The sequence below is a fragment of the Hemicordylus capensis genome, chromosome 1 (genome assembly GCF_027244095.1).
Source record: "Hemicordylus capensis ecotype Gifberg chromosome 1, rHemCap1.1.pri, whole genome shotgun sequence".
NCBI lineage: Eukaryota > Metazoa > Chordata > Lepidosauria > Squamata > Cordylidae > Hemicordylus > Hemicordylus capensis.
The window spans coordinates 34,138,314-34,159,001 of NC_069657.1; the positions used below are offsets into that span (position 1 = coordinate 34,138,314).

The 20,688-nt window shown below is 41.8% G+C and overlaps 1 protein-coding gene across 3 annotated transcripts in view; it reads right to left on the reverse strand.

Moving 5' to 3' along the window:
- Positions 1-20,688, reverse strand: part of SLC24A4 (solute carrier family 24 member 4) — a 199,597-nt gene that overhangs the window by 32,733 nt on the left and 146,176 nt on the right. For all 3 annotated transcript variants that reach the window (XM_053280737.1, XM_053280727.1, XM_053280717.1), the window contains 2 exons: positions 8,293-8,462; positions 3,889-4,027 (listed from right to left, as the gene is read on the reverse strand). In XM_053280737.1, coding sequence (XP_053136712.1) covers positions 3,889-4,027; positions 8,293-8,462 — 309 coding nt within the window. The remainder of the gene's footprint in view (positions 1-3,888; positions 4,028-8,292; positions 8,463-20,688) is intronic.

Consider the following 20,688-nt stretch of genomic DNA (forward strand, 5'->3'; position numbering starts at 1 on the left):
AAATGACAGGGGAGTAGCAGATGCTAAAAATAACGAGGGATTTTAAAGCACAGGTCTCCACAGCTCTTATATAAACTCTTTAAATCTTAACTGAGCCTTCGGTCTATTGTAATCTGAAGCATAACAGCTGGTATTCAGTGCGGTCAGCTGTGTACCAACTATCCTAAGGGATGTTCTTTTAAAAATGCTGAATAACTGAACTAAAATTATGCTTGCAGCGTAACCAGCAGACTTGCTTCAAACCATTGTGCTTCCTGTAAAAAGAACAGGATGTAAAAACGTCTATTTTGTTTTTCTCTTTCTTCAATATGTTACATTTTTTTAAAAAAGTGTCCTGAGTCCTCATCAACCCAAAAATGTTATGTGTAGGAGGTGTGAGGAGAGAGAGAAGAGAGCCAGATACCAACAATGCACTAGAGGTATATATTGCACATTGCAACATATTACCAAAAGTTACAGGTTTTTCAACCAAACACAGTAAGCAGGATACATCTTGGAGCACAGCTGAACTAACAGCTAAAGCTATAGTCTGATGTTATGCTGTTGCTAGCAATTATTTTCAACCTTTAAAGCGTTTCACACCTTGTTCATGCCAATGCAGTGCAGTCATTTATTCACAGAGCTGAATGAAACATTAGGGGTGTGCAAGCCGGCTCAATTTGATCCAGGCTCCCACGGTTCCGAGTTGAACCGGACCAGCCTTGGCCAATCCAAGTCCAAATTGAGCCAGCTCAGAACTCTACTGGTAAAGGGGAATCCAGCTCACACACCCCTAACATCTTATTCAGGTCTATGAATAAATGACTGCACTGCATTGGCATGAACAAGGTATGAAACATTTTTAGGGTTGGAAATAATGGCTAGCAACAGCTTTGGTTGCCACATTTGGAGAGAATTCTGGGACGCATCTGTCAGAAGGGAGAATGCAAAATTTTAAACCCTAGTATTTTGACCTGGCTTGGAAAGAGTACTTGGTGGCTGTTTTGCGCATTTCTGCCTGTAGTGTTGTTTGCACAGGAGAGGGTTAGAAGCTTTTTACCTCAGTAAACACAACCAAATATGCAAAATAAATATGACAGTAGCACAAGTGCAGGTGAGAAATAAAAGAAACTTGTATTAAATCTTTACTTTCTTTAATAGTCTATAAAATGACTGTTTAAATTCAGTTGGACTTGGAATGTTTTAATTTTTTTTCTTCTATACGTGATGCCCTCTATTGCTGGCTTCAGAAGACCCTTGCTAACATTAGATATGATCCAGAAATGAGCAGAAGGGATTTACTGAGCCAAAGAGAGAGAGCCAATCAAATCAGCTGACAGCACTGGTGCCAGAGAAAGGGTAAGGATACAGGGCTTCTAAACATTAACACCATGTAGCTACAATTCCAGAAAAATGTGTAAACACTATTTGTAAATACAGACATGAAATAAGCAGGAGACTTGGGTTCTGTCAAAGAGAGTGGGAGACAGGCTGATATGACCCAAGGGAGAATCCTTTCTAAAGTTTATCTCCTGCAAATCCTTTCTAATGTTTATCTCCTGCCTTTCGGCCTCAGAAGTTACCCCCCCCCCCACCGATGGCTAACACTAAGCAAAGTTAAAACAAACTGAAACAAACTGAGAACAATACAACATCAAAGGGGGAAAAACAGAGACAGCAGCAAAATACTGCACTGTAGAGAGCAAGTGCTGGAGAAAACTTTTGAGGATACCACGGACAGCCAGGAAAACAAACAAATGGATCACAGAACAAATCAATCTAGAATTTTCACTCGAGGCACAAATGACCAGGCTCAAAATATCATACTTTGGACATATTATGCGAAAACCCAGCTCCCTTGAGAAGTCCATAATGCTGGGAAAAGTTGAAGGAAAGAGAAAAAGAGGATGACCAGCAGCAAGGTGGATGGACTCAATTATGAAAGCAATGAATGCACCACAGAGAGACCCTAAAGGTCAAGTTGAAGACAGATCATCCTGGAGAGGATGACCAGCAGCAAGATGGATGGACTTGATGATGACAGCAATGACTGCACCATTGAGAGAGCTTGAAGGCCAAGCTGAAGACAGATCATCCTGGAGAGAATCTATCTATGTGGTCACTAAGAGTCGACACCAACTTGACGGCACTGAATCAATCAATCAATCAATCAATCAATCAATCAATCAATCAATCAGTCAGTCAGTCAGAGAGCTGGTGTACAGTAGTGTCTAAGGAACTGAGTTATGAATCAAAACCTTTCCAGTTTTAGTCGGCTATAAACAAACTAGGTGGCCAAGGATAATAATACTTACTTAACTTACAGGGTTGTTTTAGGATTACAACACATGTGAAGCACTTTTCACACTCAAAAAATGCCATACAAACGATGATGATTATGATTATTAGGGCACAAAGTTAGAGTCATTCTAGCCCATAAGCTGGGTGAAAATGAAATGAAATGATCTTCACCACAAACCAAAACAGAGAGGGGAATCGACAAGCCGCCTGGGACAAGAAGTTCCCTCTGGGAGCCATGACCGAAAAGGCTCTATCCCCTGTCCCCACTAGCTGCACCTTTGATGGGTGGGTGGTGGATGGGCTTATGAGCAGGGTCCCTGAAGATGACCACTGAAATGAACCAGAGCTGCTCAAGGGTAGTACTCTGGTGTAGCTGCCATTCATTTCAATGGGACCTGTGGTGGAGAGCTTGCTGGTACATCCCACATTAAAGAGTGGAAAGACAGAGAGAGTGACATTTGGATTCTCTGTCATCAGGGCTCACCTGAGGCAGTCATCCCTAACAAGCCCGCACTGCTCCCTTTCATTTCATTTTAAGGCTTGCAAACTAGAACTTCCTTAATGTTCTCTCTTTAACTTTTACTAAAGCTGTCATGACCCTTCCCTTAAAAGTCATGTTGTTCTGCACTGTTAAATTAGAGGTGACTAGTTAACCAAGGGGGAGAATTTGATATTTTATTATCAACCAATGAATCACCATGGGGGGAGGGGATGTGACTCTATCTGTGAACCTCCTCATAAACCCTTGGCACACAGAGAAGACTTTCAAAGCACAGTCAGAAGGGAGGGGTAGAGAGAGTCATAGTAGCAGTTAAACCTGGCTATTTCATTACACCCTCTCAAAGTTTCCCTGTCTTAAAAAAATAAAAATAAATCTCAGAGCAACTATATCTGTGAGGGTCAAAGACATATAGGTACAATTATAAAAATTCAAGATTTATAAAGGGGAAAAAATACATCCCAAGCTTGCAATTTAGGGGGGAAGAATGCATCCTTTAGAGCTGATTTATATGTTATAGTTAGCCACTTGGGGTACATACACAAACTTACAAGGGTTTTATATCAGCTTAACTGACATGGCTCTGTGGTCGCCAGGACTTGACACCGACCCAGCGTCACAACTTTACCTTTACAGAGTTTCATACAACTATGTGGTGGTCTCCATATCCAGACATGTGCTGGTGTACTTAAATTAGTCCTACCTGTGTAATGGCACCAATAATTAAATATCAACAGTTCCAGGAATATGACTGCAATTTAAAATATTAATTTATTTTAAGAGGGTCAAATTTTCATTTAGAGAAATTGCCATTTGGGGACTACTTTTTTGCAGCCAAATGATTCCATATTTGTGTGCAGGTCCATGCCTTGGACTGTGGGCATAATACTGAATGCTGCAGGGAGCTTTCCTAGGTGGTACTTGTGCCTCCATCTGCTATCTCTAGCAGAAAAGACAAGTAAGGACAGGGGAAGCTGTTTTAACAGTGGCCGAGCTGGAGGCACGCAGGTGCCAGCAGGGGGACTTTGGTACTCTAATACTCTGGCAAGTTCTCCCCATCAAAATACTCTCACTCTCTCATAAATTATCTAATATGCCTTCAAATTTACCTGGCGGCGAAAACGGAGACAGGTTGTTATGACCATCCTCTTCTTCTTGGTTATCAACATGAATGGCCCCATTTTCAATATTCTCATGTTTCCCATTCTGGATCAGTTTGCCGTTGGCCGACTGGATTAGTCGCTGACGCTGGAAGGCATGGAAACCAAACTGAGTGGGTAAAGTAGCCATTTCAGGAGAGTTTTTCAATCTTGCTTGGTTTTAAATGTATCAATAATGACTCTTGCCCACCCCCGGGACATCTTTGATCAATTCAGTTTTTAACATCTATCGATTAGCCATTTTTAACTCCTCTATGGCTAGGATCCAAGATTCCCTCAAGGATATGCAACTACTTCCATTCCCTGCCCATTTCAAATGGAAGATCTTTGGAGCCTGATACCAAACTACTTGGAATAATAATAATAATAATAATAATAATAATAATAATAATAATAAAGAAAGTGACAAAAACTGATATCAGACAAAAACTGATATCAGCTCAAGCCTATCTCTCCAAGATACAAAGAGATAATATATCCCTCAAATCTGAGTTACAGTGTTAATAAAAATAGATAGAACAACATTTACATAGGCCTAGGATACAGTGGGTTGGGATCAGGATACCCCACTAATGAAACAAGATGAGGTGAACACCTAGAGAGACAGATTGGCAGAGCTGGTAGACTAGCTGCCTCCAGCTTCCTCATCCTGTCTGGACCTACTGCTGCCCCCGAAACATCTTTTGGGGGGCATGTCAGGCACTGCCCTTCACCCTTGCTCCTTCCCTGATGCAGAAGGCCCTCTGCCTGTTCAAAAGTCTGAGAGTGGGGAAGCTGGAGCAGCAGGAAGTAACTAATTCCTGCTGCTCCAACTTCCCTGCACACTGCTTTTTGAAAAGATAAAGGGCCCAATTCGGTGAGTAAGAAGAGATGAGTGGTGACTGCCACCAGCAGCAGGTAGGGAGAAAGGGAACTCATTTTGCTTGCAAGGGAGCACCCAATCTCATCCTTGCCAAGGGCTCCACGGGCAATCTTCCCTCTTCACGCAAGGTTTGGTTAAGGATAAGGGGCTGCTTGCTGGCAAATTCTTCTGTGTTGCCCTGGGCTCCTTATAGCCAGGGTGATGAGAAGAGGTTGCCAGCAATGATCAGCCTGTTCTCCCCCACCCCGGCCCCCTTTAAACATCCTTCAGGGGCAGAAGGGTGAGGCAGCATTTTTTGTCTTACCTCCAACACCCAAATACCCTGAGCTACCCCTCGTTGGGATCTTAGGATACCTCAAGAAGGACAGCTGCCAACCAGGAGCAATTCCACAGGTAACAGAATCAGGTATGTCTCCACTCTTTCAATAATAGTAGTAGCTATAAGCATTTTCTCAGGCATCTATCTATCTATCTATCTATCTATCTATCTATCTATCTATCTATCTATCTCCATCCACTGGCAAGAGAACATCTCCAACAATAAGTCCATATTCTTACTAAAATATTATAGATTGTGTCTGAAAAATGTAAAATAAGTCAATAACAAAATCAGAATTTTTGGACAACATTTTTGATTGTTACCAATGTATTTTGCATGTTTCAGACACAATCGATAATATTTAAGGGTTTTGTAAAAATATGGCCTTATAGTAGGAGAAGTTCTCTTGCCAGTGGGTATAATTTAATATCAACTTGAAAATTTGCTTATGGCTACAGTCAATGAAAAAGTGGTAACATTCTTGATTATGTTACCCTTGGAATTGCCCCCAGGTTAATATAAAACCCTCTGGTCTGTACAGATCTCTGTCAACCTTAATCTAGTGCATAATTTCCCCCCTTACTAGAATACACCATGCAGTGCCTATTTATTGATCCATATGGACAATGCCTCTCTTTTTCTGCTTTCTTAGTATCACCGGTATGAATTGAAGCCAAAATGTTCCATTAGAACTGAAGACTTCCTCATTTTTGGTTATGCCAAAAGCAAGCAAATACCCAATAAACATATGTGAAGCAACCATCTATAGCCTTGTGGTTTTATATATTTCAAGATTGCAGAAGCTGAACACATCCAGCAATCTCTCTGCCTCAGCATTAAAACACTTTCTTAACTGTAATACCTCAACTAGATTGTAAGGCGGTTCTTACGAGCAGCCTAACCAAGGCTAGGGCAGACCAGCCTAGGCTCTTCGTGTGTAGTGCTGAGATCCATGATGTGAGCGCGCCCTTAACCCTGGCGCTGGGCTTGTGTGTGTGATCAGGCTGCTTGCAGTCTGAGCACACACAGAGATGGATGCCTAGAGCTCCCGTCTCACAGGGGTATCCCCCAATGCACTGTGCTCATTGTGCGGTGCATTGTGGGATATTTGGAGGCCAGGACAGATTGTCCCAACCTCTGGAAATCCGTGCTACATGCAACAGCACAGATTGTGTGGAAGAGCGATATGCACTTTAACATTAAGGCATCATCTGGGTGGGCGGAGTGGTGTTGTTGTTTAAGCTTTGTGCAGCCTTCTTCCTGTCCACCTGTGGATACCCTTTGTGTTTGCTAAGTCTTGGTGCTCAAAGAAAAACCAGAAATAAAACCCCCCCAGATACATTCCTTATATCTTCTGGGAGAAATAGGATGATAATTGGCTAGTTGGGGAAAAATTAAAATCCAATTGTCCAATTTTAAATATATATAAAATAAATGGCTGACATCCAGACTAATGCAATATTGATGCTACAGGGCAGGGGTGATTTCCGCTGATTTCCCTTTCCCTCTGAAGCACACTGTGCCTCCTGAAAATGTGTACCTGGGGGTCATGTGGCCCTTAGAGAGATATTTTCCAGATTGACGGTGCACTTAAGAGGGAAAAACTGCCTCTCCTTTGTAGCACCAGTGCTGAATTCGTCCGGATGTCAGCTACTTATTTATTTTTATAATCGAGGGATGTGCATGAAACACGATTTGGGTTCCGAATTGCAGCACATTCCCCACACCTTTAACAGGGAGAAGAACAGGTCCATACCTGCTCCTCCTCTGCTCGCTGTCATAGGAAGTTTGGCAGCGTCTCCCCCAGCTAAGTTAGCATGCTGGTGGGGCATCTCCCAGCTGCTGTAATTCGACGCCGGCATGCACATGGCTGCCACGTATGCACAGAGGCCATGAGTGAGCCGGTGTCGCACGAGGGCAGCTGGGAGATGCCCCACCGGTACGCTAACTTAGCTGGAGAGAACACTGCCGAACTTCCTGTGGTCGTGAGCAGAGGAGGAGCAGGTATGGACCTGTTCTCCTCCCTATTAAAGGTGCAGGGAATGTGCCACAATTCAGAGCTCAAATCACATTTCATACACATTCCTACCATAATCATTTTCTAGAGCCAGCGTGGTGTAGTGGTTAGAGTGATGGACTAGGACCGGGGAGACCCAAGTTCAAATCCCCATTCAGCCTTAGTACTAGCTGGGTGACTCTGGGCCAGTCACTTCTCTCTCAGCCTAACCTACTTCACAGGGTTGTTGTGAAAGAGAAACTCAAGTATGTAGTACACCGCTCTGGGCTCCTTGGAGGAAGAGCGGGATATAAATGTAATAATAATAATAATAATGAGTCATAATGTTGTTATTCTAATTCTGTCTGCAAGAAGTTCCTGTTGTGGCTTCCCCTTAACTACACAACTCTTTCTGAAGCAAGTCCAAAAAAAGAGAGGTTCAGTTGTATGATGAATGTATGGAATCAATCTATAGGCTTTCTATTATGCTTACAACAATGTTGGAAGAAACACTTTGCTTGATTATCCCTCCTCCCCTCCCATCTTCATTCCAAACTATAAGAACTTAAGAAATGTCCAGATGAATTAGATCAAAAGCCCACTTAGCTCACCAGATGCCTCTGGAACGCTCAGCAGCAGAGCACAAAGAAAAGAGCCCACCTATGCTGAGGCTTCTCAGCAACTGGAATCCAGTGGCATACTGCCTCTGAACTTGGAGACACTAATTAGCCCTATTCTCCATGAACTTTGTATTATTCCATTTTAAACCTAATCCCATTGTTAAGTACTTTAAAGATGTACTTCACACAATGAATTAGGAAACCACTATGAATTATGTGCATACATTCCATTATCCTGATTTCTCATTTCCTTTCTCCTCATCCTCAAACATTAAGCTGTAAATTCCTTGGGACAAAGACCAGGGTTGTTGTTATTTTTAAAGAAATAATGGCTAACATATCACAAAGCCAGCCATGCATCCAAAAGGGATGTGGGCTCACTGGGTGGCATGGATGCTCCTACCAATAACAGGGGAAGTTCCATGCATCCTAAGTGCTGCATCCAAGCAACTGTGACATACTCTGTGGCATAATTCCCAATGGGAGTAAGTAGCATACATACAGTTATTGAATACATTATTCAGCACTTTAATTGTTCTTTATCTTGTAGACTCACCTCATTAATAATCAGCCTGCTTGCCATCCGTAACCTGGTCCTTGGTCCAAATTTATTCGTGATCATTATTCGCAAGCCAGCTTCAGGAAAACGGAATTTTGGAGGACTGGAACAAATGATCTCATCGACCATCACCACAGAATTTCGGCCATACTGCTGCGTTCCCTTCACTATTGACCACAATGTAAATGTTAGCAATAAAATTTCTTTCTTTCTTTATGCCTCTCTTTCCCTCAAATTCAACGAGTCCTTCATTTTGCTGAAAGGTATACAATCTGAAGCCCTAAAAATCTTAAATGGCTGAATTTCTATCTGTAGCCAGATTTGATCATATGTCAATAACAGCATTTTGCCACCTTGGGGCACTTGCTTCAAATCGCAGTTTGCAGAATTGCAAATTGCAGTTTGCAGAATTGCAAATTGCAGATTTGAGTTTGTGCAGAAGCAGGTTGGGTTTTCTTCTGCTCTTCATCATGCCCCACCAACATCCTTAGTTTATCTCATGCCATTATTAGGTGGAGTACAGTTATTGTGTGCTTACAGGAATGGACAAACCTGGCCCTCCAGCTGCTGTTGAACTACAACTCCCATCATCCCCAGCCACTCAGAAGTTACTCTAAAGGATAACTAAATTTCAATGCTTATTTACGATTTTCCTCTAGTGAATTTAGCCAGGATGTCAGCCGTTCTCTACTGGTTGCAATCCAGTCAACACTAAATCTTACTGATTTCAATAGGAAAGCTAAACATGTGATTAATTTTCTCTTGAAAGGAGAAGGGAAAACAATGCAGAAACAATGAGAAACAAGATCAAAGGCAGATCTGCACCACTTTGGCCCTGCAGCTGTTGTTGGACTACAAACATCGTCATTCCCAGCCACAGCAGCCAATAGTCAGAGATGATGGGAGTTCTAGTCCTACAGCGGCTGGAGGGCCAACTTTATTTAGCCCTGCTCTAGGATGCACCAGATATGTTATTTGTTGGGCCCAACATGTCTCAATACAAGATTCTTCCTTGGGGGCATTGTGTTGTGTATTCTATATGGCAAAATAATCCACTTATTTCAATAATTTTCCACATAGAATACAGAGCTCAGAATCCACAAGGAAGTCTTTTCTCGAAATGCATTGGGCCCAGTAAACAACACATTTCTCATGCACTGTAGAGGTTGTCTCTCCTGTCAAAATCAATAGGATTAAAAACTCCTTGATTCAACTGGATTATGGAGTACATCAGAGGCTCAGGGGCGTATCTAGGGTAGGGCAGGCAGGGCACGTGCCCCAGGCACCACTTGAAGGGGGGCACCATTTTAAAAAGTTAAATTATTTTAAAATGGCCTCCAAAAACAAAATGGCCACCGCGCATGCTCTGCCAGGCCTTGCGGAGGCCATTTGAGCATGCACGGTGGCCATTTTGCTTAACAGCCATTTTAAAAAAACAATTATTTTTTTAAAATGGCCACGCATATGCTCAAGTGGTCCCTGTGAGGCCCTAGAGGCCAGCGGGGGGAGGAGGAACCTTTGCAGTGCCCCCCATGGCCTTTAGGAAGCCCCCCAAAGGGGCTACAGATAAAAAAATAATCTAATCTAAGTCACTGTACACATATTCAGTTTGGCACTATGTACAGAGAATCAGGGCTTGTGAATTCTGAGCTGAAGCTTATGAGCTAAGATTGTATTCATTTGCTCTTAATTTGCTTCTTGTGATAAGTGAGTTAAATGTGATGTCTTAATAATATGGCTATTAATGGTGAGTTTGTCTTTGAATCAGTGTGAAATCCTTAGTATTAAGGCCCACTGGGAGTTTCTTGCTCTCTTTCTCTCATTTTAACTGTCTTTCTGAAAGACTAGAATATATTCCAAGCAGTGACACAGTTTACTCTGCATATCCTTTAGTTATTTTCAGAGTCTCTGGGGAAAGTCCAATTCTCAATTTATTTTTAAAACTTATGTAATAGTGATGCTACAATGCATAGTAGAGAATTAGACAGGCACTTCTATTTAGTTTTCCAAGTACACCTCCACATAGTATTTGGGTATTTCATGAGCCCCAGCATACTGAAATTTGTAGTTTTCCAGCATTTTTTGGACTGGCTACATCCACTGCTAAATAGTTTTTGAAATATTAAGAGATTAACGAGCTTGACTTGTATTTTTCAGCTGATATTATGGTAAATTTATCTGAAATACGGGTGTCAGATGTTTGGACAGGGGGCACAATTTCAGTGCTTGCCCTAGGTGCTATTTTCCCTAGATACGCCTCTGCAGAGGCTCCCAACCTGTGGCACTCCAGATGTTGCTGGACTACAATTTATTGTGGCTAGGGAGGATGGGAGTTGTAGTTCAGCAACATCTGGAGTACCACAGGTTGGGGAACCCCCAGATGATATAATTAAATAATAATAGCAATAATAATAATGGCTGACAAAAGGCATGCCTAACATGAATGGGAGCAACTCACAGAGCTTCTGCCTCAGACTTGGAAACAATGGCACTGTTGTGAAGAAAAGGCGGTAGTGCTAGAACAGGCCTGCTGAACACTGCCCCCCATCTGTTTTTGGACTACAACTCCCATAATCCCCAGCCACTGTGGCCTATAGCCAGGGATTATGGGAGTTGTAGGCCAACATCTGCAGGAGGACCAAAGTTAAGCAGCCCTGTGCTAGAAGCATTGCCGTATTTCTCCTCATTATAGCGAAAGAGGAGGAAGCACAATGATGCTCCTAGCGCTACCACCCATTCCCTACAGTGGTGCCACTGCATCGTGTCTGCAGCACCAGCTCCGTAAGTCACTCCCATTCATGTTACACCTGTGCATCCTATCAGCCAGTAAATAATAAGAAGGGGTTGTATCCAAAGAAAGTAAATATTGACTAAGCACCATTGAAATAAATGAGAATAGTTAGTTGTGACTAACTTAAATTCCATTAATTTCAATGGGACTGGCATTGCAGTGCGATGCACTTATTTCTTCAGAATTAATTCTCACTGTGTTCAGTGGAGCTTACTTCCAAGTAAGTGTGCACAGTATCACAGACTTAGTCATGACTACCTTTATTTGGATGAAACCTAGTAACAAAAATAATAACAATAATGCTCCAAGCTTGAGACAAAACAGGAAACATCTCCTCAAAATTTGATTCTGCTTATTTGATAAAAAGAACAAGTAGGCTTGTGTCCTATTTGTATTTCTGACAGCCAATGATGGATGTAATCTTTCAGCCTTCACTATGGTTTTGGAATAAAGCTATCCCTGTATTTATTATAACACTTCAAGCTACTGTGCAGCTTAGCAAGTACTTGTTTTGATGGATTTATGACAATTCTTATAAACTGGAGCTTTACGCTGCACTGAACTCTATTTTAAAACCAAGAGATAAAACATGCAGCCCTGAAATTTAATAAAAGGAAAACATAATGAATGCATGCAAGTATTACAACAAATGTTACCAGTAAGACGTAGGAAGCACAGTAAGGCTTAGCAGACAGGAGATGTATGGTGTTAGAACACACACTGCAATGAAATATATATTAACCCCAGAGAATAAAGGGTGTGGGTGGTAGGGGCAAGGGCAATACCATTCTTTATTGCCTTGGTTACTGGGTTGGATAAATATATACACACATATTTACAGCAGGTTACTTACATTAAGAGAAACAGGAAAATTTAATGGGGAACATTTAAAAAAAAGACATTAATGCACAATTTCAGCCTGAAAGCACTGGAAAAACATTTAGCTCAAGCAAACTAATTTGAGAAGACTCCTTAGCAAAACCTCACACCTGATTATCGCATGCCTGTTATTTCATGGAGATTAAGACAGAAGTGGCAAGGAAGAGGTCAAAACCAACATTTTGTTTCAGACTATATGATGGACAGAAGCTCTGTTCTCTGAAGCAAGTCCTAAGGCTGGGTCCGCATTGGTTATGCGTTTCAGTGCTAAACTGGACATGCAGACAGCAATGCCACCGCACATTAAGGTCATCGAGAGAAGTCCATCTCTGGCTACCATCAGGCTGTCTGGTGGTGAACCGGGATCAGGCCTTCTCCGTATTTTCTCCCAGAGGCGCTCTTACCCCTGGACTTTGGGGCCGAAGTCCAGGGCCTACATACCTTCTGAGGGCCCCCAAATCCTCTTTAGTCTGTTCTGGGTGGTGTGGTCACCACGTCACCAGCCCACACTGTGCTAGGTGGCCAAGTATGACTGGTGCTTTTTTAGAGACAGAAGTGAGAGTGGGGAAAGAAATATGTGGGGTGGGAATATGTTAAATTGTGTGTTGAAATGTTTCTGCTAATGCATATTTGCATAAATATACCTTTTTAATATTCTTATATTCTTGTGAGTTCAGTTGCTGCTTGTTCCCTCAAGAACCCATATGTGAAAAATACTGTCTGTGTCGTTTGTGTGTGTGTGTGTATGTGTAGGGGGATGATGTTTAACTTGCGGCCGGGTGGGGGGGGAGCTTCCAAAGGCCTTTAGGTCCAGGCTCTGAAACTACCTAGGTGCACCACTGGTTGCTCCTGGGCTGTGGAATACACTCCCTACAGATATTCAAGACTTAAGATCTTTACCAACTTATAAAATAGCCCTAAAGACACATCTTTTCAGCCTGGCCTTCAGTGATTTTAAAATGGTATTTAATTGTTTTAATTTGTAATTGTTTTAATGGGTTATTTATTTTGCTTTTATTTATTTGAACCACCTAGAGCCATCTGGGTTAGGCATATAAAAATCTAATTAATTAATTAATCAATACCCATTATAAGATTTAATTAATTATTTGATTGATTGATGCCGGGCAGGGGAGGAGAAAGAGATCAAAATTGGGCTGGGTTTTCCACAACTATTGACCCAGTCCACTTAAGCAGAACAATGGCATAGGAATGAAATGGTAAAGTTGATCACCTCAGACCGCAAATGGGCAAATCATATTTTTGAATTCAGTCCTGCATTAAAAGCTACTTGCAAGCAGAGAACTAGTAGACCTTGGAGCAGACTGGGCTAAAATCTTCCTTCCCATTGTGTTCACTTTCTGTTTGTTTGTTTGTTTGTTTGTTTATTCGATTTCTATACCGCCCTTCAAAAAATGGCTCAGGGCAGTTTACACAGAGAAACAATAAATAAATAAGATGGCTCCCTGTCCCCAAAGGGCTCACAATCTAAAAAGAAACAAGATAGACACCAGCAACAGTCACTGGAGGTACAGTGCTGGGGTTGGATAGGGGCAGTAACTCTCCCCCTGCTAAATAAAGAGAATCACATTAAAAGGTGCCTCTTTGCCAAGTTAGCAGAAGAGATTTTAAAAAAAAGTCGCTGTTTGCAGGGAAATTTAAACACACACAACATACAGGAGCACTCACAATGCCCCCGCCACCCCCGTGGTATAGTTGCCTCTACCACCGCACGATGCTACCAACAGATTCAGCTGCATGTGTAAGCAAGGCCATCCTTGACCAATCCGTTGTTTGGGCTAGAGCTACCTGTACTGACAGCTTGAATATCAGCCCTATCACCCCAATATGCCATTTTGTCTAGTTAGGACAGCTTGCTAACTGGAACTGTCCATGTGGCTTGTTGCTTCTAGGCATGTTAAATCAGAACACCTGCCATCCCAGAATTCCCCACCTGAAAGCATTCGGATCTATATTTGGGTGGTTAGGAACAGATCTTCTCATTAGAGGGCTGCAATTCTGAACTCTGATGGTACTGCAAATCACTAAAGTGCCCAAAGGTATTTTAAATATTTCTCTGCTCTTGGGTACCTGTTTCCAAAGCAACAACAGAGCACAGCATAAAATAAACTGCATGAGTTCACTGCCTATTTGACAGTGGCACCAACAAGTTGGGATAACCACCATTAAAGGAGGAAATGTGCATTAACCAAATGATTAGAGAGGATGAAAAGAGCTTGGAATAATTTTATACTGAGAGAATAACACAGAACCCCATACTTAGTCTTTGGTGAGTTTATAGGAAGTTACATATCAAAGGCAACTGGAGTGGCATATTCAGATTCAGATTTTTATTAATGGTCCACAGACCTTCCTTTTTGGAGCCGCATATTATGGATGATACCGTTGATCCTCAGTAAGGTGGTTACAGCAGAAGCCAGGGGCGTAACTATAATAGGGCAAGGGGAGACAGTTGTCTGGGGGCCCATTGCCTTGGGGGCCCCCCAGAGCAAAGTCACATGACTGACTCCCCCAGCCGCGCACCCGCCTGGGCTTCCTTCAGTTGTATTCATCCTCCGAAATTGATGTGAATGTTAAGATCTGGAGCTACCAGAACAGCATGTCTTTCTCTAGTACTATTACATGACTTGCATCGTCCACAATTTACAAAACCTTTTTAAAAATCATCATATATATACACACACACACACACACACACATTTTTGTTACCACTATTCAGCCTAATTTAAGATTTCTTTACTGCATGAGCTGAGCTTCAGGGAGGGGGGCGCCATTTTAAAATGTTGTCTCTGGGCCCACTCCAACCTTGCTACGCCCCTGACAGAAGCTATGAGCTAGAAATCCTCAGTTTAGATCTCAGATCAGCCATAAATATACTTGAATGGTCTTAGGCCTGTTGGTTATTCTCAGTCTCAACTCCAGCATCGGTAGCAGAGGGATAGTATTGGCCTATTTTATAGGTTTATTGCAGGCATTACTGAGGTAATCTATGCAAAGCACTCTAAGTACTTAGCCAAGAGCACTACAGAAATACTGTTAAGTGCCACTAGGTAGAATTATTATCATGAAGAAACTACCTTAGAAATTTTTAACTGGATTTTAGTGAAAGAGCAAAGGATGGCATTTTTAAAGAGCTAATCTGATTAGGTAAGCCTCTCTCAGGTGAATTCATTCAGCAAAGTCTCTGAAGCGGCACACACCGGGGAAAGTGATGCAGAAGCATCAAGGCAGTCACTATGGAACTTACTGTAGAAGTGCTAATTAGACTGAGGAGTAGGAACTGAAGAGTCTGGAAATACGTATGAGGGCAGTAACTGCACATACAACCACTTGAAGATTCTGGGTTAAGGACAGTAGCTGTCAACTGACTTGTTATGATTAACCTCACTGGGACTTCAGTTGAGTAACTGAGTCAGGATGTCAGCCAACACGGCAACTTAACCACAAGCATAGCTTAGTTTCAGCAAGTGTGTTGCCTCAGTCTAATTATCTTTGCTCCTTGGAATCATCAGACAGCTTTAGAGTATGAGTAGTCAGGAACGCAGGGATAGAAGCTGGAGTTCCAGAAGAATGGGACAGAGTGTCTCGGCTGGAGAATCTGAGCCGGCCTTGACAGGCACCTAGGCTAGGCCCAGACAGACGAGGGGCTAGGCAGTAAACATGGGAGTTGCCAAGGCCAGGAATACACCAAGAGAGCCTTATAGACAGGACCAGGACTGAGCTACGGTCCAAAGGAAAGACCCAGGCTAAGCATTTACAGCCAGAAAACAAAAGGGCTGCTGGGTGGATGGAACTATGCTGGAATCTGGGAGGATAATACAACTGTTTCCACTTTCTCTCTGCAGCCTCAAATCAATTGCTGTTAGGGTTGCCATGTCCCCTGGAATTTAGGGTAGCCAGGATTTTGGCTCCTCTCCCTGGCTGCTAAATTCCACCTGGATTTACACGGATTTCAAATGTGTTGCCCGGATTTTACTCTGGATCCGATCACATGGGAGGGCAGAGAAGGAGGGGAAAGTTTACAAATCTGTCAAATAAATAAATAAATAAATAAATGCAAATTAGTTGCCACATTATATGCAAAATAGGCCACCTGGATTTGGGAAGCTAGAATATGGCAACCCTAATTGCTGCAAAAGGCAACAGAATGCATTTGAAGAGGCCCATGATGGTAATGTGAGCTGTCGTTCTCTCACTTGGTCCAGATGGATCCATTTTCACAAACAGCCTGAAAGAGTTTGAGAAGGCAAAAACAAAACACGTGCAGTTTCTTCTGTCTGCTTCCTATATGGAGGAGACTGCTTCAGGCACAGCATTTTTTAATGAATAAGAACCAGTGCACTCAGATTACATATTCACTTATTATGGGTCAACAGCTGCAGGACTAATATTAAACCAGAGACCTGTATAGACAAAGCATTTTATCCTTTGTCTGCTGCTCCAAGAAATAACTACTATATTCTTTGAGGTAGTCTTCCCTAGGAGATTATTCATGAGGAGCAGCAAGTAAGCATTTGCCATGGGTAATTGCAACCTGCCTTTAAGTCAGGTACAAATGAGAGCTACTCCTGGTATAGGTGCCACAAAAATATAATGGGTATACAAGCCTTATGGATGGGTGTAAATTACCCGTTGGTAGTGGTCGCCAGGAGTCGACACTGACTTGATGGCACACTTTACCTTTAGGGTACCCTATGTTTTTTCCTCCAGAACCTTGGGAGCTACTGACATGAAACAGGGTTTTGGGGAGGCAGAGGTAGTCACAAAATAGTGGCAGTTGCAAAATGGCAGCTTGTACAAAAATTTACACTTACAGAATAAGATTGTTTTAACATCAAAGCCCCTGAATTCCAAGATAATTTTGCTGCAGAACAGGAGGGGAGAAAGAGGCACTGCTTTGGGGTGGAAGAAATTGGAGAGAACGGAATGGGAGAGAAAATAAAGTAATCCTGTTCCCACGAAGACAGAGACACGAAAAATGGTGCAGCCATGCCCCCACTTGGGCACTAACACATTCGCTGTACTGGGTGGAAAGGAAAGAAAGGATGAGAAAGCCCCAAAGTCTGGAGAGCTACTTCAGATAAACCTGGGAGCTACCTTTGGCTTCTGAGCTATGTAATGCTCACGCCTGCCCTCAAAGTACAACAACCAAGGGGCTTCCTGTAATGTGTACAGAAATACAAATTATTATTATTATTTCTTGTTTACACAGTCAGACAGGTGTTATTGACTGGTTTGTTTTATCCAGACATCGAGTCCTTCCCAAGGACCTGGGTTGGCTGAATTTTATTGTCAATTGTTATACATATCGTCGCAGAATATAGGCTGTTCCCAGTAAAGCTGCTTTTTGTAATTGGCTGATGGTGATTTCTGTGGCCCCTTTGGTGTTGAGGTGCTCTTCAAGGTCTTTCGGAACTGCACCCAGGGTGCCAATTACCACTGAGATTATTTTGGTCTTTTTCTGCCACAGACTTTCAATTTCAATTTGTAGATCTTTGTATTTGGTGATTTTTTCTATTTCTTTTTCTTCTATTCTGCTATCCCCTGGTATTGCTATGTCGATTATTTTCACTTGTTTTTCTTTCTTCTCGACTACAGTTATATCTGGTGTATTGTGTGGCAGATGTTTGTTTGTTTGTAGTTGGAAGTCCCATAATATTTTTACATCTTCATTTTCTACAACTTTTTCAATTTTATGGTCCCACCAATGTTTGGCTACAGGTAGCTTGTATTTTTTGCAGATGTTCCAGTCTATCATCCCTGCTACCTTGTCATGCCTTTGTTTGTAGTCAGTCTGTGCAATCTTTTTACAACACCTGATTAGGTGATCCACTGTTTCATCTGCTTCTTTACAAAGGCGGCACTTGTTGTTTGTTGTGGATTTTTCGACTTTGGCTCTTATTGCATTTGTTCTTAGTGCCTGTTCTTGCACAGCCAGTATTAAACCCTCTGTTTCTTTCTTCAAGTTGCCATTCTTAAGCCATTGCCAGGTCTTGCTGATGTCTGATTTTCCACTTATATTGTGCAAATATTGACCATGCAGTGGCTCGTTTTTCCATTTTTCTGCTCGGTTCATGACTTGTTCTTTCTTGTAGGCCTGCTTTCTTTCATTGGTGTTGAATAGTTTCGCATTATTGACCATTTGAAGTGCATCTTCTTCACTGTCCTTGATATATTCTTCAAGGCCTCTTTTCTCCTCCTCTACTGTTTGATGGACTTGCAGCATTCCTCTTCCACCTGAGCTGGGAGGGAGGTAGAGCCTATCGACATCACAGCGGGGGTGCAGAGCATGATGGATGGTCATTATTTTCCTGGTCTTACGATCCAGCATCTCTAGCTCTGCCTGGGTCCAGTCTATTATTCCTGCACTGTATCTGATAATAGGTATAGCCCAAGTGTTTATGGCTTGTATGGTGTTCCCGCCATTGAGTTTGGACTTGAGGATTTTTCTAACTCTCCTGATGTATTCACTTCCATTGTTTCTTTTAACTTCAGTGTGTGCGATGTTATCAGCCTGGAGAATGCCCAAGTATTTGTAATGTTCTTTCTCTTCTAGGTTCTTGATGTTGCTTCCATTGGGCAGTTCAATTCCTTCTGTTTTTCTTATTTTTCCTCTGTTCATTATTAATGCAGCACACTTATCTAGTCCAAACTCCACTGCTATATCGCTACTGAATATACGACAGTGTTTAGCAGTGATTCGATTTCTGACTGGGACTTTCCATACAACTTCAGATCGTCCATGTACAGCAGATGATTGATTTGACTTGATGTTTTAGATGTTTGGTATCCGAGGCCTGTTTTGTTTAGTATTTGTGAAAGTGGGGTCATGGCGATTAAAAACCCTTGGAAAATGCCTCTTCTAATGCTAACCTGTCCAAGTGTCTCGCCATTGATTGTTAACTGTGTACTCCACATGCTCATTGCTTTTTTTATAAATATCTGAATGTTTTTGCTGACACCAGTTGTTTCTAAACATTTTAGTATCCATGTGTGAGGCAATGAATCAAAGGCTTTCTTGTAGTCAATCCATGCAACACTTAGATTGGTTTTTCTTCTCTTGCAATTTTCTAAAATCATTTTGTCAATCAGCAGCTGGTCTTTTGTGCCTCTGGTGTTCGGGCAATTTCCTTTCTGTTCAACTGGAAGCTGTTTGTTAGTTAATAAGTGTTGCATCACTTCATCTGCTATTATTCCAGTTAATAATTTGAACATAGTTGGCAGGCAGGTTATCGGTCTATAATCACTTGGAACTGCACCTTTTGCTGGGTCTTTCATGATGAGATGAGTTTTCCCAGTTGTTAGCCATTTTTCAACATCACCGCCTTGCAAAATGTGATTGAACTGTTTTGATAGTTGTTTATGAAGGCTTGTTAGGTATTTAAGCCAAAAGCCATGCAGTTCATTGCCGCCTGGCGCAGTCCAATTTTTAATTTTCTTTGCTCTTTCACTTATTAATTCTGGTGTTATTATTAGGTCTTGCATTTGTTGGTTACATTTTTTGACCTCTTTCATCCAGCCTGCTTTTTTATTATAATCCATTGGATTGTCCCATAATTTCCCTCAGAATTGCACTGTTTCTTCTTTATTTGGTGTTTCTATGTTTCTTGCAGTTTCTCCTTCTATGCTTTGGTAGAAACGTCTCTGATTTGACTGGAATTGGAGATTCTGCCTGTGTTGTGTAGTTCTGGCTTCATATCTGCTAATCTTCTTTGACACTGCTGTTATTTGCTGCTTTATTATTTCCAGCACTTCTCTAATTTTCCTTGAATCTAGATGGTATTTTTGGATCAGATACTGTTGGGTGTTTTCATTCTTCAGCTTCTTGTCTTCCATATCTTTCAATTTACTAGCATCTGATCTAAGCCTGGAGATTTTATTTTCTAATCTAATCTTCCATTTAGGTGATGTACTACTTTCTTTTTTGACAGGTCCATTGATCTTATATCTGAGCTCTTGTGTTGTTATTGTTGCTGCACTGTACATTAGTTGGTTTGTTTCTTGCAAATTCTTGGTTGTTATTTCTGCAAATGCAGCATTGACATCTTTTAATGCCTGAGCAAGTTGTTTTTTGGCAACTGTTTTTAGAGCTGGAAGTCGAACCCTGGTGGTTGTTTGGTTCATGTGCTCAGTTATTTTTTGCTTTAGTTCTTGTTGCTTTTCTGTTAAATGGCATTCGGGTTTTTGAGGTGAAGGCAAAGGGGAGGTTGCCTGGTTTTGATTTTGAAACAGTTCAGCAACAGTGGTATCCTCTATTTCCAACACCTCCTACACCTGCGCCTGAGCAACCTCTTCAGTTGGTGGTAATTCTTCTTCCATATCTTGAGCCTGTGTTGCTCTTTGCAGTTCTTCCAGCTCAACTCCTTTGAATACTTTATTTCTTATTATGAATCTTCTCTGGTCTGCTAGCCTTTATTCTGTTATTTCTGTATCTGGATGCTTCTCTTTCCAAATTTGGTACATTCTTTTTAAATAACCTCTTCTAGTTGGACTAGACTTGTAATAGCAGATCATTATTTCCTTGTTGGCATTTTTCGTATATTTTTATCGGTTAAGTGATGTTTGTTCCAGTAACTTTGCTGTCTTCAGCCCTGGTTGCTCAACTGAAGATCCTGAGTCCTGTTGCCCACTTGCCACCAGAAGTCCAGGGCCTCCAGCACCTGGCGTGGTCCTTGTTGACCTGGGCAACGACCGATCCGGTA